General features: G+C 29.4%; 1 protein-coding gene across 6 annotated transcripts in view; it reads right to left on the minus strand.

Moving 5' to 3' along the window:
• Nucleotides 1–2,628, minus strand: part of LOC130673096 (uncharacterized) — a 51,587-nt gene extending 48,959 nt beyond the window's left edge. For 5 of the 6 annotated variants that reach the window (XR_008990828.1, XR_008990827.1, XM_057478014.1 and 2 more), the window contains exons 1-2: nt 2,128–2,628; nt 743–951 (exon numbers count right to left, since the gene is read on the minus strand). Coding sequence is in view for 4 of the 6 variants with exons in the window: in XM_057478014.1 (XP_057333997.1) it covers nt 743–805 (63 nt within the window). In the remaining 2 variants the exon portion in view is untranslated. The remainder of the gene's footprint in view (nt 1–742; nt 952–2,127) is intronic. The other variant, XM_057478013.1, reaches the window with a different exon arrangement.
• Between the last annotated feature and the right edge of the window lie 19,530 nt (nt 2,629–22,158).

Genomic DNA, 22,158 nt, shown 5'->3' on the forward strand with positions numbered 1-22,158 from the left:
ACATTAAATAGAAAAAAAAAATTAATCTATCTATGAGTCCTCAAAATTCTTTCACTCAAACTTATGACTAATCATAGAAACTGTACATTACGTCATAAATTATCAAATTTTTATAAAAAATTCAATAATTATTATTATAATAAATACTTGAAAAATGGCGCCCAATTAATTTTTAAAAATTACTCGTATCTTCTAAGATTTTAATGCCACACCAAAAATTTCTCAACAAATTTTTTAGAAAATTTTACGCTCTACAAAACAAGATTTTTAGCAAAAATTGATAACTTGAAAAATCAAAAAGTTACAGTGATTTTAAAATATTAAAATAAAACTATAATTCAAATATTTATTAAAATAAGTAAATTCATTTTATGCATGACTTCAAAAATAATTTAAAGTCAGATAATCAAACAAATTGTAATATTATGTTAATTTAATTGCCCAGGAATTCCGTATTTGGCGCCAAGATACAAGAACAATATTAATTTAATCCAAAACTTTAAAAATTATTTATTTAATCCTATTACTCAAATTTAAAAAACAATTTAATCTAAAATATTAAAATAAATATGCTAATTAAATGTCTCGAATCACAACATACTCTTTACTCTTTATTATTAATGAACTGCCTTATTTTATACTTGAGAATTTTAATAACCCAAGTTATAAGATCTGACGATAAGAATACCCATGACGTGATTTACAACATAATATATAAAATATAAATAAATGATGATCGTACCGGGGACATGGTGTCCTGGATATGAAGAGTCGAGTTATCAGCGTCCTCAGTGCAAGTCGACATAGCTCTTACAAAAATAAGTAAAAGTCAATAATAATAATAATAATTAAAAAAACGTTTAAAAAATTAAGACGTAAAGTGTCTTTAGGCAACGGAATTTAAAATATCACAGGAAACTGCGTCTATGGCACATTAAGTGGCACCTGTACCTGTCGAAAAAAAGAAAAAAAACAAATAAGACAAGTTGAGCCATCAATATATATATATGTATATATAAAGGGTATGTAAAATGAACAGGTTAAAAAAAAATAAGAGTAAGGTTAAATATAAATCGAAAAACCAGAACTGGAAACCACTATGCAAACAAAAGTATAATTTCATTCATGTAACTCATTGACGGATGAGAAGAAGGAAGAAGTTACAGAGCAGCTTCATTCTACTCTTTAAGAACCAGCCAGTACAGGCATTCAAGTTTAGCCTCCACGTTGGCAAAGTAACCTGGCAAGTAGGTATTCGGGAAATAGGTATTGGCGTGTGTCTGGTCACGACGGGGTTAGCATCATCACATGCGGAAGAGTTGAATGTGAAAGAAAGAGGAAACAGAATATCAACATCAACAGTAGCATCAGCATCAGCATGAGCATGAGTATGAGCATGGGCATGGGCATGGTCATCAGTAGTGGAAGTAGCATTCAGTAATAGCAAACACAGGCATCAACCATCCGGAGTGTATCTGAGCAAGCAGGAGGAGGAGGTAAAAGGAGATGAAGCAGGTTCAGCCGGTCTAACCTGATTCTCCAAAGGACCCACCTCCGTTTGTATTTCAAGTAGCCGCACGCCCTCGCGCCCTCCTGGCTACTCTCTATACACTATACTCTTTCTCTGATATGTATTTGCTTCTTAAACACGGTCAAGAAGTAACGTGTCTTCTTAACACACAACAGCCTAATCTTTTTTAGATTAACTATTTGTTACAATTAACAGCAATTCTATAAATTAAGAGACTCGTTTACCGTTTCCCGAAATTATCAGTTTTCGGATTCGGACAGTAGTGAGGGTCATTTTCGTGGTTTGTGCAAGTGATTTGTGATGTGACCAGAGGATTTTAGCTACCGAAAGTGATTTCCATTAACGTCAGATAGTTTTAATAAGTTGCCGGAATGGTTTTTTGAAAGACCCCTTCTGGAATGTGGACTCCCAAAAAGCTTAATTTCCAGGTTTATTTTTTGGTTTCTGGGGATTTTTACTACCGGTCAGACTGACTCAGACAGAAAATAGCCAAAACCAGTAAATAAAAATAAGCTACAAAATTAGCCGGTTTTTTTTAAAAACGGTCTTTTGATGAAAAAATTTGAAAAATGGTTTTGAATAAAAAATTTACTCACGTGCGTGTACAGAAGTGATGTAGTTGATCCAAAAATGTTGTAATAACGAAAAAAAAAAAAAAAAAAAAAAACTACAAACTACCAAAGTGTTAACTAAAAAATTATTAGATCACATTTCCGTAACTGTCATCGCATTTTCCACAACACCATCATAGTAATCATAGTAAACAACAATGTTATGAACAATTATAAATGCTTGAATATAAATTTATCATAAATGTAAAACAGCACTAAAAAAAGGCACTTATCACTGAAGACTAGCGTCTCCTCATGGATCCTTAGTTACCGGATAAAAAATAACGTAGCACATAAAATAGAGCACTTTGGCTAATAAACTTTAATGAAATTCATATAAAAAAAATAAATTATAACAATGTTAACAAATGGTTTAAATAAATGAAAGATGAAGAAGCGAAACGTCGTCGCGTACACACTACACAGACTTCTCTTCTCTCCTCGAAGAACAACATGGCCGCCTCAACTCCCAGCATCCAAGCCTAAGAGTTCGTTTTTCCCCTTTCTCACCCACCGTCTTCGGTCTTTAAAATACCTATATATCTATATACACACACGATCAGATGAACCTGTCTTGCTTTAGCGAACACAAAGTATAAGGAACACGAGGTTAAAGCTTGTCGCACTAGCCGCCTACTGGACCAAAGTATCTATCCCACTCCAAAAGGATCCAACGTTGTATTAAAAAGAGATAAAATATCAACGTATCTCACCTGTAGTACTCTCCCTTGCTCTCCCACTACTTTGGTTACCTGAGTGTCCTCCGTCTCCACTTCTGCTCAAGTGCCACAGCTCTACTCACATCAGCTTTAAATGTATTCTGTGTCTGTGTCTGTATCTGTGTTACCTGTAATGTATTGCCCCTACAACAAGCATACTATCGTCTTGGCAGAAACCTTACCTGTGTTGGTATCTTAAGACCCAAGCCAGCCTCCCACCATTCAGAGCATCGTTGCTATGGCTTGACGACGGTCAGCGGTTGAGATACACCTTCCCCAAACTTAAATCCGGGGGGCAGAGAGGAGAGGAGGGGAGGGATGAAGGGAATATCTGAAAATTTACGAATACTTAGAGCACAGGTAGCCTGTATTATATATATACGATCTACCTGCCTTTGAATTTTATGTATTTGTGGTGTGAATGTGTGTGTGTGTGTGTTCTTTCTGAATTCATTTGTATAGATCTATAGGGGGTTTTAATTTGTATAGATGAGTTGTCAAGTTGTATTGGTGTGTGGATAAGAAAAAGGATAAGGATTTAGCTCTTAGTCTTGGGGTCTTGGTTTTCTTAATGGTTTTGGTGTGTACTTGTAACTTGGACTTACTTGGGCACTTGGAACTCATTTTTTTTTATTTTTATTAATTTCTTATTTATTTGGTTTAATTAAGAAAGAATATAATAATTAGTATGGATAAAAATTTAATCGTGTGCATGGTGAGCATACATTTTTTTTTTTTAATTCAAGTGTATAAATTTTTTTCGAAAGTGTGTGTGTGTGGAATAAGAAAGTGGGAGGTGTGTGTGTGTGTTTGTTGCTCAGTTGGAGATTGAAAAATAAAAAAATAAAAAATGTGCGGATAAAAAAAAATAATTTTTGAAGAGGGAAAATATGGTGGTTTTTAAGTTTATGAGAGACAAGGAGAGAGTGAGAAGAATATATTTTTAAATGAATAAAAAATAAAAAAAAAAAAATGAGGATGATGATGAAAAATAAAATACGAAATGATGAGGTTAAAAAAGGAAGATGTGAAAAATGGGGATACTAAGAGAAAGAGAATCGCCTGGAGCGTTATATGTAATGGTCGAGGTCTCTAACGTGAAACTCTTCTTTTGCTCTGGTGGTTCGAGAATATAAGCCCGTTGAGTATCAGTGAGATGAGATAGAAAGAGAGGACAAAATTATATTGGAAGGGATTTTATAAGAAACGAGAGACGATGAGTTGAGTATTACTATGTTGGAAAATTTTCAATTGGATTCTGATATATATATGTATGCATATGTATTTTTATTCAATGGAAATAGGGTGATGGCTCTATTTTTTAACTTTTTTTAATCCAACGATTGATATCTCTATGAAAAATGATCGTTAAAACTTAATAAATATTTCAAATCTTTAAATGTATACGTCAGTTTTAATTAGCTTACAAAAATTTTTATAGCAAATAATTCAACGATAAATTTAATTTCTATTAAGATTTTTTTGGAGAAAAAAATAATTTATAAAGTAGATTTCTTTAAAAAATTTTTTTACTTTGTCGTTTTTTTAATTTCAACAACTCAGAGATTTTATAAATAAATATATAAATTTTTGTGAACTAGTCTAAAATTATTTTAATTTTTAAAAATTTTGACCAACATTAATTCTATTTTTCATTTAAAATTGATAAAAAGTATTTATTACAAGTAAATTCAAAAATATATTTTGAAAAAATTATTGCCGATAGTTTTAAAGAGTGAATAATTAAATATTAGTAATTAATTATAATAGTTAATGACTAAATAAATGACGTGAAACGTGGCTGTCTAATAACGCTAACAATGAAAAACGAAATAAAAAGTTAATAAGCAGTAGATATTTATAAACATATATATTCATTGCCTATCCAGTCATTGGACTCACCATCGAGCTCAAGATCTCATTCGCCTTAAACTTTATATATAGAGTTTAAAACACTCCAGCATCTTAAACCCCACCATTATAAACTTCCATCACCATTACAGGCTCTCTACTCGTCTTCCTCCAGATACATATATACATATATATAATACATACTTTTAAACATCGCAATAACCACAATACGGTTCTCAACCTTTACCATCATCATTTAATGCCTTTCATTCACCATTCAACATTTTAGTCCAATGTTAATGTTAAGGATCTTCAGCGGCATTGCATGACTTACGATCTTACCGAAATAGATTAAAAACCAGCTATGATGCGTAATATATAATGCATCATAACAATCACAACGTTCGTAAAAAGAAGTCCTTCCAAAAATGATGAAAGAAAAAAAGTTTACAATAGTGAGCTTCTAAATTCGAAACAATTTTGGGGTTTGAGTTAATTTTTAGAACTTTAAATCAAAATTCAAAAGAAAATAAATTTTTAAGTTAGTAGTTTCTTAGGCGGGTTTTTTGAAATTTTTTGAAACATAATTTTATTTGATAATTTTGTTGGTTTAATTATGTTAAAAAAAAAATATTCAAATTAACTGTAAAGAGTTTTTGAACTTTATCAGAACTGTTCCAAAAAGAGGAGAGGTTCAAAAATTTTTTTAATTTTTAAGCTTTATAAAGTTTAAAGAATAATCAATTGAACGTAGAGAAGCAATAACGTATCAAAATCCACCGATTGATTTTTATATTAAATGATTCTTTAGTCGGAGAGATCAGGGAATAATGGTCCCCCTTAGCCGCTATAATTATTTTTTGCGGATTTTGAGCATCGGTTACTAGTATTTTTGATCTATCTCGAACGGATTTATCATAAATTTTACCAGTTGCTATGATTTCGCCAAATTTTTTTTTCTCATTTTAGATCCTCGAACTATGATATTTTTTTGTTCGAAATTGATGAATAAAATCACATACATTGTAAAAAATTAACGGAGTGAACGAGGAATAAATCCGGAGTGAATGCGGAGCGGATGACTGTTTATTTACTTCTTCCCCTCGGAGTAAAATTCACTCCGAAAGGTAATTCAATTTGACATCGAAAATCCGAATTGGAGTGAATGCAGATTAAAGTAAAATCCAGATCACTCCGCTAAAAAAAACCTCCCTATTTATTCCACATTCAGATAGATGTTGTTTTTTAAACTCTGGAACTCTGTATTTTAAATAAAATCCGTAATCACTCCGCATTTATTTCCAATTTTTTATAGTGAAGAAGTAATTTGTGCTCAAGTAATTTCTAGATAAATTTTATTAAAAATAGTTTTGAATCTTTAAAGACAATTTTTTCAAAATCGCGCCTATGTCCATTGTCACGTCATTTCTTATCTACGTCCAAATCAAAGTTCAAAACTGTCAAAAATTTCTAAATTCTCTCTCTATTTACTATTTTTTAGGAAGATTTCTTTCAACTGATTTTTTTATTTGTACATGGGAATGACTACAAGAGCAATTTAAGCAAGTGGTGACTTTTACGTCACTTCAACTAAAAAAAAAAAAAAATTCTATTGGTTTTAAAATATGTTGGTACAGATTTTTCAGTATTTTCAATACGCACATCACAATATGTAAGTTTGTCGGGTCTTATGGTTGTGAAGATTGTTAGTGACCTGGAATAGGAAGGTGCATAACTGTTGAGATCAAAGGGACGATACACCTGTCGAAAAATGTTAGCTAGTGTAGTGTAGTTTTGTATAGTGGTCCTTAAAAATTTTTTTTTACCTGACCAACTAAATAAAAGTGATGTAGACTGGCATAGCAGACGTGTTATTATACAGATAGAGAATATAAACCCCAATGGAATACAAGAGAAAATGATGGAAAATAAGGATAATGGGAGGAGATAGGATTGGGAAATATAAATTTTAAGTAGAGACCGAGACTGCTGAGACTGAGGTTCAGGTTCATGTTGAGGTAGAGCTAAAAATAGAGATTGAGGGCTGTGAAGATTTTAAATCGGATTATAGAGGATTTTCCGACTAAAATATATATATGTGCTTTTGTGAGACTATAAATTTTATTTAATGATTAAGTAGCGTGGATAATGGTCAGAGTCATGTTATTGTAGGGGAGATTAATGATTTTGATATGGATTTAAATTGATGGTGTATTTTTTTTTATTTTTCTTGAGGTGAGGACTGATTTTAGTGATAAGTTAGCAATTAGTGTAAAGATTTTATTGCTTGTATTAGAAAAAATTTTTTTAATTACAGATAATTATAAATTGATTTTAAACTTTTGAAAAATTATTAAATCAACGAATTATCACTTTAAAAAAATCACTTTAAAAAAAAAAAATTAAAAGTCGATCAATTTGATTTTCAAAATTTTATTATCGAGGTGTTAGAATAATGTCAATAGGAATCAATATAAACATTGGATTCGAAATTTGAATCAAATAATTCAACTTGTTTATAAATTTTTCAATTATTAGTCAGTTTCAGAATTATTAAAAAACATTAATAATTCGTGAATTTTTTAATTTTTCAAAAAATTCGAATTTTTATCAGTTTTCGAATCATTTGTGAATTTTCGAATTATTTTTAAAATGCGATTTATTCATAAATTTTTTAATTATTTGAAAAATTCGAATTTGTCGTCAATTTTTAATTTTCGTGAATTTACGAGTTATTTCAAAAATTCGAACTATTCAGCTCTGTAAAAAATTTGCGGAGTGAATTGGGATTAAATCCAGAGTGAATAGGGAGTGAATTCGAAACAGATTTAAATAAATTCCAGATCACTCCAAAATCACTCCGTTGAAGACGATTTTTTTTTGAACTCCGGAACTCCGAGTGAAGTAGTGAATTCGAATTTAAATGAAATTCGTAATTACTCTGAATTTAATCTCCAATTTGTTACAGCGTAAATTTTCAAATTATCCTAAAATTTGAATATTTCGTCATTTTCTAAATCATTCCTAAAGTATTAAATTATTAGGAATGTCCACAAAATTTATAAATTCTTCAAAAATTTTACTTTATTTATCATAAGTAAAACAAAAATTTTATATTCAAAGTTAGAATCAAATAAAGCGAATACTCACGAATATGTAATTTGAAAACCAACAAATAATTAAAATTTTTGGAGTTATTCTACTTGGACACTATTCGCACAGTTCAATATACACTATTATTATTATGAACATGTCTGGAATTACAATTCTAGGTCTCTCTAAACATGAACAAGTGAAATAAGTGAATATTCACTAATTCTGAGTGCCAAACGAACCACGATTTGAAATTAGTGGTTCGGATTGCACTTGGAATTAGTGAATATTCACTTATTTCACTAATTCATGTTTAGAGAGTTCATATAGAAATTGAATAAAAAAATAAGCCATAAAAAAAAACTTTGCATTCCTTGGAATTAATAAAAAATAAAAATAGCTCATTAATAAATAGAATAAAAAAATATCATCGAGATAAGATGATTTGCTATGCGTATTATATATATATACAGATATACTATATATTTATATGCGTGGAAATAGGTTGTATGCGTGTCTATAGTATTTTACATTAGGTAACCGTGACTCGATAAATCCTGAGGGCTGGCGATTAAAAGGAAATATTATATAGTTGGAAAATGCTGAACGGGTTTTGTGAAATAGTATATTATCTTCGTGATGTAGTCGACACTGTGTTAAAAAGTTTAAAACTAAAATATGTATATGTATGTTAAGTTTAATTTACTATTAATTTTATCCTTGTAATCATAGTTATCTTTTTTAAGATTACCATTTTTATTTATTAACAATAAATTTTTATTTTTAGTAGTAATTAAGTATAAAATTGCGTCGAATAATAAATTTATATTTATTAGCAAGTAAATTAAGTAGTCAATGCAGTAAATCTGATGATTTATCAACAAGCTATAGCATAATTTCTATATAAAGCGCTCATGGGCGCCGCTTTTTAAAAATAACGAACTAAAGTATTTTTTGCCGATTATTTTGTTTTCCGACATAAATTATTTTGAGTACTTAAGACACCAAATTTGTAACACATTTGCTGAATAAAAAAAAAATTTGATTATTTTAATATTCTTTTTTTTTTTTTTTTAATTGAAATACTACTAATTTGTTATAATGATTCAATTAAGTCATTTATCAATAAAAATCTAATATTTAGTAACTGGGTTACAATCACTTCAGTTTTGAAGCCGCTGGCGCCCAGTTCGGACAAAAGTTATATTACTCGCTTTTAAAACTATATTTGATCTACACAAAAGTTTTTTTTCTCACTTATGTCAAAAATCATGTGGGAAACCATAAAATTGGGTTTGATATATTCAAAGTAATAAACAATTAATTTCGTACTTCTCGAACGCGAAACAGAAAATAGTACTCCACTATTTCCATGCCAAAAAGGCGGGTTTTTGGTCACTTAAATTATCTCCACTAATTTTATATAGCGCCCAAATAAGAAAAAATCTGGAAACGATTTGACCCTGCGGACTAGCCTCAAGACTTCCTGCTATTTTCGAGCTCAAGGAGCTCCAAATATATACAGTAGAACCTCGATAAGTTAAAATTTAAGGGAAACGTTAAAACATTTGAGTTATCGAGTTTTTTAAGTTAGAGAGGTTATTGAAATAAAATTTTTAACTCAACGAGGTTTATCGATTTTGGAAACTTGAGTAAAAGAAGATACATTTAATTCAATAGAAGTGACATAAATTTTCATTTATTTCTTTATTTCTTTAAGTAAATTCAATTCTTCAGGAAAAAGTCAGTAATTTTCTTTTGTTTCATGCATTTTTAAGATTCCACAGGCTGGAACTCAGCCATGTATTTATTCCAAACGACATTACCATCTTCTTGAGTTTCAACGGTTTTCTCCAATGACCACTTTTCACAGCTTCAATCGCTCTCAACCTATCAGAATATGTTAAAGTGTTTAATTTCCGTTTCATTTTATTTTCTTTGAACTCGTTTATTAATTTTTCTTGCGTACAACTATACGTTAAGAGATTTATTTATTTATTAACTTATTTACAAATAATTTCTAGAATACAAATCTCTGATTTACATGTGTAAATAAGCATAAATAATATTCACTCTAGGAATATACCCTTTTAGTGAAAGACTATAAAGTGAAAATAAATTAAGCTTTTGGCAAAATCTTCTGTTTGTATACATACTCGGTACGATGACTCACTGATAATACTTAAAGTTATATGGAGGTCACCAAAATATTATTTTAAGTTATCGAGGACAATGCTCAAAATATTTGTTTAAGTTATCGAGGTTTTGTATTTTAAGTAATAAAGGTTTTAGGTTTGGCAAGGAAAGAGGAATCGAAAAATTTTTAAGTTACAGAGGTTTTGAACTTACCGAGGTATCTTTTTTAGGTGCTACCTCTGATGGATATTTTTGCAAGCATCGTTTTGTCCACAAATTGTATGACTCAAACGCGAAGCGGAAATATTGGACTACATTGTTTTGCTACATATATATGCATATATACTCTGTTGTAGGCCTTCTACCGTCACTGCATCCAGATGATTTTTTTGCACACCTTTTTTTTTATTTCTTTTTGTTTTCTTCCGTCGAATATTGATACAAACAGTGTCGTGATAGAAGCGAAAAAAAAATATTAAAGCTAAGACAAAAACTGTTGACGACATCTAGTAGCTGAGCATTTCAATTGATTACAACTTATAAGACTTAATTTAGTTTTTATTTTATTTTATTAATTATTCAAACTGATTTTTTTCGATACAGTAAAGAAAAATTGTTGATACCGTACCGTCGAAGAATATTTCGTGTTGAAATAGAAATAAATTAATTAATGAAAATGTAATATATCAAAATTTATTAATAATCATATTATTTTAGTCTAACATTATTTTGACCTACTGTCTACAGTAAATATCAAATGTGATCAGCTGTTGTGATTAACTGAGACGTTAGTTGTCAACCGTTTTTAATAATTTTTGGACATAATTATTAATTGATAATTGTTTAGGTGTATCAGGAATGTTTATTTATGTACTGGGAAAGACGTATTGTGTCATTTACCATTATTGTATGTCTCAATTATCTAACTATAGTTCTGACATTTAATGTTTAACCAATTGAGGTAAAAATGACTAACAATTTGAATTTGAATTTTATTGTAAATTTGAATCGGTATGAATTTAATCATCTAACTAAGTTTTTACTAATTATTTATAATATCTTATACATTTTATAAATTAATTTATTTTTGTCTTTCAGTACTTGATAAAGTCCTGAAAAGGACGAAACGTTGTACACTACTTGTTAATAAACATTAAATAATAACAACAATATTGAGTCCAATTACCCATGAGTTATTTACGTAAATATCAAATTTGACAAAAAATTTGAACTAAAATCCAGTGAATTTGACTCTAATAACTCTCGTAACTATAGTAGTTACGATAATTTTACTCTCAGCTAAAAACTCTGCCCACTGGCGCCCAGTCCAAAACTCCCATTAACTATTTAATCCCTAAAAAAAATATGTTTGTTACTAAAACCCGCAGTCAATCAAACTGATAACGTGTGAAAATTCAAATGAATAAATTTAAAAAAATAAAAACCCACACAACCCTTTTTTAAAAAATAAAATTTCCAATTTCTCCGGTCTGCAGTTTCCAGTCTCCAATAGCTTAATAGTTATACACATATATATAACCATTGAAACTATAATCAGAATCTCACTTGCTACAGGTCCGCGGACAAGTTAGTGGGCGTCCATTCCCTTGCCTCTCATTTAAACCACCATCTCTCTATATATCTAACAATCTACATATATATAGTATCCATCTCTTTTTCTCAATGATTTAACCTCTCTCTTCATCACATCTGTATCTCGATCTTCATCTCCATTTCTATCTCCATCTCCATATCACCAATAAGGCTTATATGCACTCTACTCTTTATATATAGTCTCTTGTGCACGGGCATTATTAATTATGATCAGGCATGCGAGACGATTCCGTGGGGCGTCGTTTCCAAGAACTCTCCCGTGCTACCGATCATAACTCGCGGTGCTCTGGATATATATATCGGCAGGGCGCAAAACTATATATATATGCATATATGTATATATATAGTTGAATATTCTTAGTGGATCGCCGCTTTGCCTTAGCATTTATTGGGTGTCTTTGAAACTCAAGCGGCTTGTAAACAAGAGACTTCCCGAGTGCTGGGATTTACGACAATCTTCAATGTATTTAAAACGAAATTAACTCTTACATGTTGCGAAGTTACAAACATACATGCCTGTACGACTACTCACGTAAATATTATATACAACATATATCGATCGAGATTTTAAAAATAAAAAAATTCATTATCGAAGAGGAGTTATGGCTGATTGGACTCATTAAATATTTAGTCATCGATATAAAAATATTTTTTAAGAATAAATAAATATTTAATTTTATATATTATTGTTAATAATTGTGTTACAAAATTTTTTAATTTATATATATATTCAACTTTACACAAATTTTTTTAGAAGTAAAGTAATGTGCAAGTATATACAGAAGAACCTGAGGTAAATAAGACACCTATTTTTTTTGTGTCCAGGGTAAAATGAAACTTTTTTTAGATAAATAAATATTTTTTTGTTATTCTCAGTTACAGTTTTTAGAAAAATATATAAAGTTCAGCCTGAAAGTAAACCTCAATTTAAAATTTTTCGGTACAAAAATTTCTTATTACTATCCTGGCCCATTTTACCCCAAACCAAAGAAATAATTTTTTTTTGTTTGAAAATGGTGTCTCATTTTGCCCCAGATATTTAAAATAAATATAGTGTCTCTTTTTACCCCCGATTTCTCTTACATATATAAGAGAAATCTGGGGTAAAATGAGACACTATATATTTATTCATAAATTTACAGAAAAATAAATAATTTAAATAATTTTTAACGAACTTTATTAAAGCATATATATATATATTTTAGAAAATGATATAGTTTTTTTATTAAAACATTCCAAATACCAAGGATAAAATATAAAAAAATTTCAAATATGTCCACTTTACTGTTCCGCTATAAATTTAAAACTAAAGTCCATATTATTTACCCTATTAAAAAAAAGGACCTGTACAAAATAAATTAATTAACTTCATTATTATTTATTATAATTATTACTTTTAAAATGATAAAACAATTTAAAAAATCTGTTTAACCAAGGATTTGCTTAAGAGTATATGACGATAAGCTGTTTCCTCGTCCAATGTCTTTCTTATCTGCCGCTGAATCGGCGCCACGCTTGGTCGCTACTCCTTCTGCTCCTGCAGGCTGTCTTACTCCTATAGATTTGTATAATAATATCTATATATATTTATGTATATATATATACACGTGCATACATACTTATCATATGTATGTACATTAAATGTTTAGGTATTACTTTTTATTCAAGTAAATTAGAAAACTCATTCGAGCAAGTCATCGCGTGTAACATTTATGTAGCACATTTACTGATCTATATATATATATACATAAGGTCTTGATATATACTTCATGTAGATATGTAGTGTTATTTAGTATAAGGATTAAGGACGACTGAGATAGTTTGTAAAAGGATTCAGTGATTTAATACCTCAATGCGTATATATAATTGTGGATGTTACATTTATGTTACGCTTAAAAAAATTTAATTAAACTAACTATTAATAGACAGTATGAATTATATACCATAAATTTTGAATTAATATAAATATATTATCAAGAATTTTTATATTTACTGTTGCTATAGAATAGGGTTAGGGGTAAAATGGGACAAAATGAATAAAAAAAAGTTTATATACTTTTTTTATAAAATTTCATGCCTGCATTGGCGAGATCAAGGCAGAATAAATCACTTAAAAAATATGGAAGTTTTTTTGTTGGTTTTAATTAATTACCGCGTATGCGTCAATTTCGCGGATATTAAAACAAATTTTTAAGTATCAATATTCAGTTTAAAAAACAAACTTTTTTTTTTTCAGTAAAGATTTACTTCCAAAAAAATTATAAAATAAAAATTTTTGTTTAAGGGGAGGGGGCAGAGTATTAAGCGTAAAAAAAAAAACACTTTTTTTGCGAATTTTTTTTAGCTATGAGGTAAAAGCCCCTATACCAGGCGCAGTACTATATTAGTCGCTCACTTTAACTGTTTAATGCGTTTTTTATAATTTTTATAAAAAAAAATTTCAACTAAAAAAATTATTATTGATAAAAAATTTTTTGTGAATCTAAATATATTAAAATATAATATATCAAATTAGTTTATAATAGATTATAAATTTAAATTAACTGACTGTTTTTAAAATCGCGCTCAGCCGGGCATTTTTTACTTTATTGCTTATTCGTTAGATTAAATTTAGGTTACGTCAAATTTTTTAAAAATTGTTAGAACTATATCTCATTAAAAATTTTTTTAAAATTCATAAAATTTTATATTATGGAAGAATAAAGTAGTATAATTTATAAATTATTTTTCAAATAAATAAACTTATCATAGTTTAATTAATATTGCCTTTGAGCTACTATAGGGTCATGTGTTGATCGAGTAATGGTACATCACAACTTTTATTGAGCGACTATGGGTACACTCAAGGACCTTATTTAATAAATTAATAATAATTAATTATCAATATTATTTGTCAAACTAAAATTCTATTCTAATACTTCACAGTAAAAAACGAATCGCCAAAGTGTAAAAAAAAGCGTGTATTAAAACTCTGAGTGTTGAATTTTTAACACTTTTGTTTGTCAATTTAACACACCCCGAGACGAAAAATTCAAGTCTCTCTGAGTCTCTGAGAGTCTCTAGAAGGCTCGCTGAGTCTTGCTGAGTCTCTCTGAATCTTCCTGAGTCTCTCTGAGTCTCCATTTTAAAGACCAGCAGACAATCGTGTTTCACATGGTCTCTTTGTCTCCCAGAGTCTCTCATTCAGAGACTATGGAAGACTCAGACTATAAAATTTCCCAGCAAACATTAAGTCTCCCAACACGAGACTTAAAGAGACAACTTACAGACTGTAAAATTTTTTAGCAAACATGTAGTCTTTCAACACGAGACTTGGAGAGACTAGAGACTGTAAAATTTCCCAGCAAACATTTAGTCTCCCAACACGAGACTTACAGAGACTAAAAACTGGGAATTTCCCAACAGCTTTAAAATTTATCTCTTCAACAAGGCCAAACAGTAACAAAAATTTTATAAGTAGGGTACGTTTATCTACAAACAATAGTGTATGTACATATAATAAAATTGGTACTACATTAGGCAGTAATATTTTTACATGTACAATATTTTCGTAGGTTGGTGTAAATTTGTAGGTTTGTGTCCAGAAAATAATATTTTAAAGATTCATTCCGAACTGAACCTTCGAATCGGATAGTTTGCTTGAAATATCAGTGGATATCGTGTTGTGTTTCACAGTGTTGAAAAAATGTTCGTTTTAGTTTTTTGGATTAAAACCTTGCAAAAGTCTGTTATTAACGAAAAAGACATTTGCATTCCATCGAGCCCAGACGTTACAGCAGAAGTAGGGGATATTGTACTATAGTGAAATGGGGAAAATCTAAGTCTCAAACGAAGATTCTCCGATACATCAGTAAGTTATTAAAAATAGTAAAACTTGTAATATAACAAAATAATTTTCACAACTTCGTAAAGATTAAAAAAAATTTTTTTTTTCTCTATTTTTTTTATTTATTTAATGAAATCTCTGTCCATATTCATAGGGTCTAAAGAAGAATTAGAAAAAATAAATGTTGGGGAAAGATGGGAACATCATTGATAAAGCAACAAGAAACTCGAAAAAAAACAATTTAACAAAAATATTGCAGAGAAAAAAAGTTTTAGTAAATTCAAACTATTATCTCAAAAAGCTTATAAGCAAACTGAGAAATATTATAATGAAGAACTTTTATCGAGTTTACTTGAAAAAAATTGCAAAGATAAAGATAATTACACAGATGACGATGAGATAGTAGCCGATACAATTCGAGATGACAATAAAACATCAGAAATCGATGAAATCAGTAAATCATGTTATATTTCAGTTTCCGATAATAGTATTAGTACAACGTGCGAACTTTGTTCATCATTACCTGTAAGTAAGTATTTGCATTCATTTCTATAACAATAATTTATTATTGTTTATTTTCATTTTAATTTTTCATACATTTATTTATTTTAGCATTAGTTACTACATAGGCTATCATGTGTATGGAACATGTTTTAAAATTTTTAAAGACTATATATTATCAGAAAGTATCTATTGAAAAAGCAAATAGTATTGTAAGTAATGAGTAAAATAATAATGCATTATACTCCTGTATAAGAAAATTTTAATGAATTTTAAATGTAATATTTAATAATAAAAACTATTAATATAAAACTATATTGTATTTTTAATTATTTGTATAAAAATATTTTAAGAGTTGATCCTCAGTCTCTCATTCAGAGACTTTAAAACAGTCTCGCAGAGTCTCTCATTAAGAGATTCTAAAACAGTCTCGCCGAGTCTCTCATTCGGAGATTCTAAAACAGTCTCGCCGAGTCTCTCATTCGGAGATTCTGAAACAGTCTCGCAGAGTCTCTGATTCGGAGACTTCTATTACTTTTAAACAGTCTTCGGAAGTCTCTTCCTAAGAGATTCGTAGAGATCGAGTCTCTACGAGTCTCTGTGGCTGCCAACACAGAGACTCCCAGAGACTACAATAAGTCTCTCATTCAGAGACTCCAAGAGACTCTCAGAGACTCCGAGAGACTTGAATTTTTCGTCTCGGGACAGTATTTATCTTGTTTGAATAGTCGCAATCAATTGATTTTTTAACACACAAAAATGTTATTTTATACGAAAGTAACACTTTTTATATGTTACTGTGAAACCAACACACAAAATATGTTAAAAGTAATCTCGACCATCATAAAAGAAATCTTGGAAAATTTGTTACTTTCAACATATACGCGTGTAACTTTTTCAACACTTACGACATGTTAAAATACCATATAAATAAGTGTAAAACGTTCGTTTTACACACGATATGTGTTGATTTTGACGAATCCTTTTTTACTGTGTTAAAACTACAAAAAATACCTATAAAAAAAAATATGGTTTTTCATTTTATTTTATCATTTATATTGAGTGATTTAATCTCCAACCAATGAAAAGTGAGCGGATATAGGGGCTTTAACCTTATGGATAGAGTAAATTAATTTAAAACTTTTGTACATTGTTAAGTGTCATTTCAAGAACATTCCCTGAAATTTTTACGCGAAAATATCCACAAACAAGCCGGTGGCAAAGCCTTTCCATGAAAAAAGACGATTTGCGGTGATGACTGTATCTCAGCTAAAAATTATCTGAAGTCGAGTACCCTTAAAATGTAGTTAAAGTATCATCAAATCCTCCCCCCAACAACGAATTTTATTTTATAATTTTTTTTTAAGTATCTTATTCTACCCCAGATATTTTAGTTTGCTTTTAAATTCTTAATGAACTTTATTACAAAAGTAATTTCGATCGAATTTTTTGTTTTCTTTACCAAATTTCAGAAATGGAACATCGTGCACCCCATTTTCTCCTTGTTTTTAAATAGGCTAGAGATTTTTAGTGAAATTAATTTTAATTGTTTTATTAAATTTTTTAATAAAATTGTGAGCTTAAGAACAGAATGGGCAAAGTAGCCACCCACTAACTTTTAGTTTAAAGTTCTATCTACTGCCCCAGAATAAAATGACCAGCCATCAAAATATATGTATATGCATATTACACTAAAAATCATGACTGGTCAGTTAACCCTCTCCCCCTTCTAACAAGTACTTGAAAGATCCAAACAAATTTTTCCCCTCAGTCTAGTCATTACCGCTAGTAGTTTCTTTAAAAAAATTCCACCCATGTACCGTTTATTGAAATCCAGTATAACAACCCTATCACAATATTTTCTCAACAAATAACTGGTATAAATCACTTCTCGTAGATTAAATACCATCAATAATTCATCCGTAAATCCTCAATCCTGAATCCTCGATCCTCGCGATTCGCGACTCAATGGCAAAAAAATCGAAAAATAAATGCTAATTCAACTTATTTAATACAAATGACTTAAATTTTAATAAACCTAAAGTTAACGGCACTAGAATGTCGGTTATTCAAGTTCCAACAGTTTAAAAATAATAATAAAAAAACATTTTTTAAAATTATCAAAGGACTCGTTTTGTCCGTTGACCGGCGGCGTGCATTACGAGTTCGGTGGAATCTCTGTAAACGTAAATATATATATATATATATATATATATATATATATATATATATTTAACCGTTTATATTCTTGAATCCTGTTTAACAACAATATTGTCCAGTTGCAACGGTCATTACTTGACACTCATAGACATGGACATGGACATGGACATCTACATAGACATAAAAATTTTACAATAGGACTACACAGCAGATCATGGACAGTATGAGTGTTTAATGTCCATTGAGTTAGCAAATAGGATTTTAAAAAATATTTTCTGCCAGAAATCAGGTTTTCGTTCCCACCGTCCAGGAAATGAGTAGAATCTTTTTAAAACTGGATCCAACCCCAATTGGACGGAACTTGGACGATGGTCATCCCTCGGGTAAATTTGGCTACGGGATCTCTATCACACGGATACCATTGGGCGCAAAACTTCACTTAAAGGTGGATTGGGTTTGGTTATTATTTTTTTTTTAAACGCGGTGTCATGTCTAGGTCAATCTGTGGCAGGTGATCTCCTGGAATAGAATCAGAGTTCGGTGAATAAATTCAGTCTACATGTTAATATTTAAACTTATGTAGTCTCTCACGTATCAGTTTTAGTTTGTAAAACCGGATTTATACGCGTAATTTATGCGGATGACCATACGGTAGTACGGGGATGAGGTAGGAGTGACGAATAAAATTGATGGGGGAGCATAGTTTTGTAGTGGCCATGGCTAAGGTAGAGGCAGAGGCAGAGGCAGAGGCTATTGCAATAGGGTTTTTTTTTTTATTTGAAGAAATAAAACGGTAGTATGGAACACCAGCAGTAGCGGCAGGTCGTGTCGACGGTACACCAAACGGGATAATAATAAAAGGGTGCTGAGGACCCATGATGACCCCGGGAATCCGGAAACTTGATAAACCGGATCTAGTGGTCAGTCGTAAGGTATTACCGGGTATGGGAGTTTACACATTTAAGTTTGTGCCCTCTTGTATATAAATAGATATATAGATATATATAAATGGTTTTAAGGATGGACAGTATGGTTTTATCTGACGGCTTTGTATGTAAGACATTTTTCACCCCTTGGTGAGAACTTGGACGAGTGTTAAGTCTCAGATATGTATTTAGCCCCGTCTCGAAGCCTTAATATTTATTTATTTTGTTTACACTGATAAAATTATTATTTCAACAATTTATTTAGGAAAAATTAGGCCAAAAATTTTTTTTTGTTCAACAATGTTTAGTTACTGTTTACAGAAAAATGGGACAAGTTAATTGGTTGGGAAAGTAAAGTCAATTTAAAGTTTTTAGTGAAAAATCATTTTTTTTTGTTTGATTTTTTATTGACAACTGAAAAAAAATCTTTATAAGTTGAAATGGTTCACTAATGGACAAATTTTTTTTTTTCAATTAGCTGTGATTTGTGTTACTTTTTTTGAAAATATTGTACAGTGAAAAAAAAATTTTTTTTTCTACTAGTTACTGTTACATTTTTCTGCAACCCGTAACTAAGCATTTAAAAAGCAAAAAAATTGTTTGACTTCAAAATAGGGTCTCATTTTTCCCCATCTTTCCTTATTTATTGGAAAATTTCAAATAATAATAAATCGAATCAAAAGTAATTCGAAGCCAAATAGTTGAAAGTTAGAAATTAACTTGGAAAACTTGCAACTATTGAACAGAACAAATAGATTTCGTGACGTAAGACATCCGTTTTTTTGGACACTGTAAAAAATCAGAAGTGAATGGATATTATTTAAATCCGAATTTACGCTACTACACGGAGTCCCAGAGTTTAAAACAAAATCACTCCGCATACGGATTTTTTCATCATTATACTTCGGAGTGAATTTCACTACAAGGGGATTGAATGAATAACAAATCATCCCCTACGCATACACTTCAGATTTAATCCGTATTTACTTGACGAATTTTTTAACAGTATAAAAATTTTCTAACCATTCGATTTTAATTTCAAATATGTTAGTTTTTTTTTATTAATCTGAAAATTTATAAGTTTTCGAATTAAATAATAATATTTAGTAAGGATAAACTATACAAACTTTTTTAAAATAATTTATCAATTTCGAATTTTTCAAATAATTTGACAGCTTACAGATCATTCAAAAATTTATGAATAATTGAAAAATTCGAATTGTCCGCGCTCGCAAATAAGTAAATTATTTATACTGATATAGAAATAATTTGAACACTTATCTCACCTGCTATATTTAATTCTATTAAATGAATAGGGGAAGGGCGGGCAAAACGGACAACCCCAACAGTTTGACAAAAAAAAGTTTATTTTTAAAAATTGTTCTTAACCGTCATTTACAACTCATTTTATTATTTTTTCAAAATTTTTAAATCTCTAAAATTTTGTTTTAGGAATTTTTCAGTGGATTCAAAATGTATTGTTAGCCGCAAAAAATACCTACGGTGTCTTCTTCGCTATATTTACATTTTATATGAGTTATTTAACTTCAATAATTTTGTTTTTTCGGCGTTTTTATTTACTTACAGTATTACAACCCGAGTCGAAGTTTCAGTTTTCTTTGGGTTCGCTCAAGTTCTCAAAATTATATTTTAGATTCTCCTACATTCTCCTTATATTGCTTTTTTTAGTTATCTACAAGATGTTCTGAGTTCGCTATCCGAAGTTTTTAATTCTTGGAATAGAAATTTATGTACGATGATTCGCTTTTGATTCTCCTGCGATCTCAAAAAATTAAATTAAAAATTATCATCAATCAAAAATCAATCAATTAAGAATCTGCAAATCATTTTCAAGAGCATTGGTCGACGACACCTACCCAAAAAAAAGTATTCATGTTTGTGTGTTGCAGATTACATACTTTAATAAGTTTCAATTGAGCATCATTATATCAGTACCCTAGCGAATTCGTTCATACAGAATAAGTATCTGAATCATACCTGGTATTTAGTATGATTTCAGTTTCTTTTTAGTATACTTCTGATAATATATTCAAACTATACTTAAACAATACTTTAATTTCTATATATTTTTAATATTTAATATTTATTGTAAATTTAATATTTAGTTTTTTTAGAATTAACTTTTAATAAAATAGAATTAAAAACGAATAAAGGAGGGTGAAACGAGAATCTTGGAAATCTCTGACTTGATTCTCTTTTGATATCATTGACCTGTGAAACGAGAAATATTATCATCAGCAGAGTACCAAAAGACAATCAAAATTGCATGAAGTTAAAATGAGAACGTGGTATCTGGTATAATTTTTATTTGGTTTCCTTCATAATTGTGAAAAATAAGGGATAATCAAAAATATTAACAGAGAATCAATTCTTCGACTCGGTATAAATCTCTTTTTTTCTCTGAGATTAGATATAAACAATTTTATTGTACTTATTTTTTTTTTTAATACGAGAAAAAAAATTTTTTTACTTTTTTTTAAGGGTGGTCCGTTGTGCCCACCCGTAGAAACAAACTTTTTTTTATGGCAACTGAAAATTTTGTTTAATTTCTTCAAATGTAAGTAAAAAAAAAAAAAATATTTACGTATTCGAAGGCATCAAAATCCATGATTTCCTTCACGGTCCCATTTGCACGCCCGTCCCCTCTATATTTGTGGTTAAAAAATATTGTGAAGAAATTTCAGCTAAAATTGGCTTATTTAAAACAAATACATGAATACACCATACACGTCAGTGCAAGAGGGTCGATATAAATATTTTTGTTTATGCATAAAATATATATAATTTTTATATAATAAGTATATTTTAATAAATTTAGTTCAACAGTAAAATAAAATACAAAATTTATAAATTAAAAATAAAAAAAAATTAGCAGAAATAAATCGTGTTAACTTAATGTTGAATGTAATGCAAATTGATTCAAAATATATTTAAAACCGATTATTTTATATTTTTTTATTTTTATTAAGAAGTCCACTAAAATGATAATAAAAAAAAAATGTATGGAAATATTTCATTGGTGATTAAAAATATAATTATAATTTTAAAGTTAAAATTATTTGGCCGCAAAACGTGTTTTGTGATAATTAAAATTCGCAATAAAAAATTTATTAAAATATAAAAATAAAAAAAACGTTTTATAAATTTGTATATAAAAATAATTTAAATG

Source organism: Microplitis mediator, chromosome 8 (assembly GCF_029852145.1).
Source record: "Microplitis mediator isolate UGA2020A chromosome 8, iyMicMedi2.1, whole genome shotgun sequence".
NCBI lineage: Eukaryota > Metazoa > Arthropoda > Insecta > Hymenoptera > Braconidae > Microplitis > Microplitis mediator.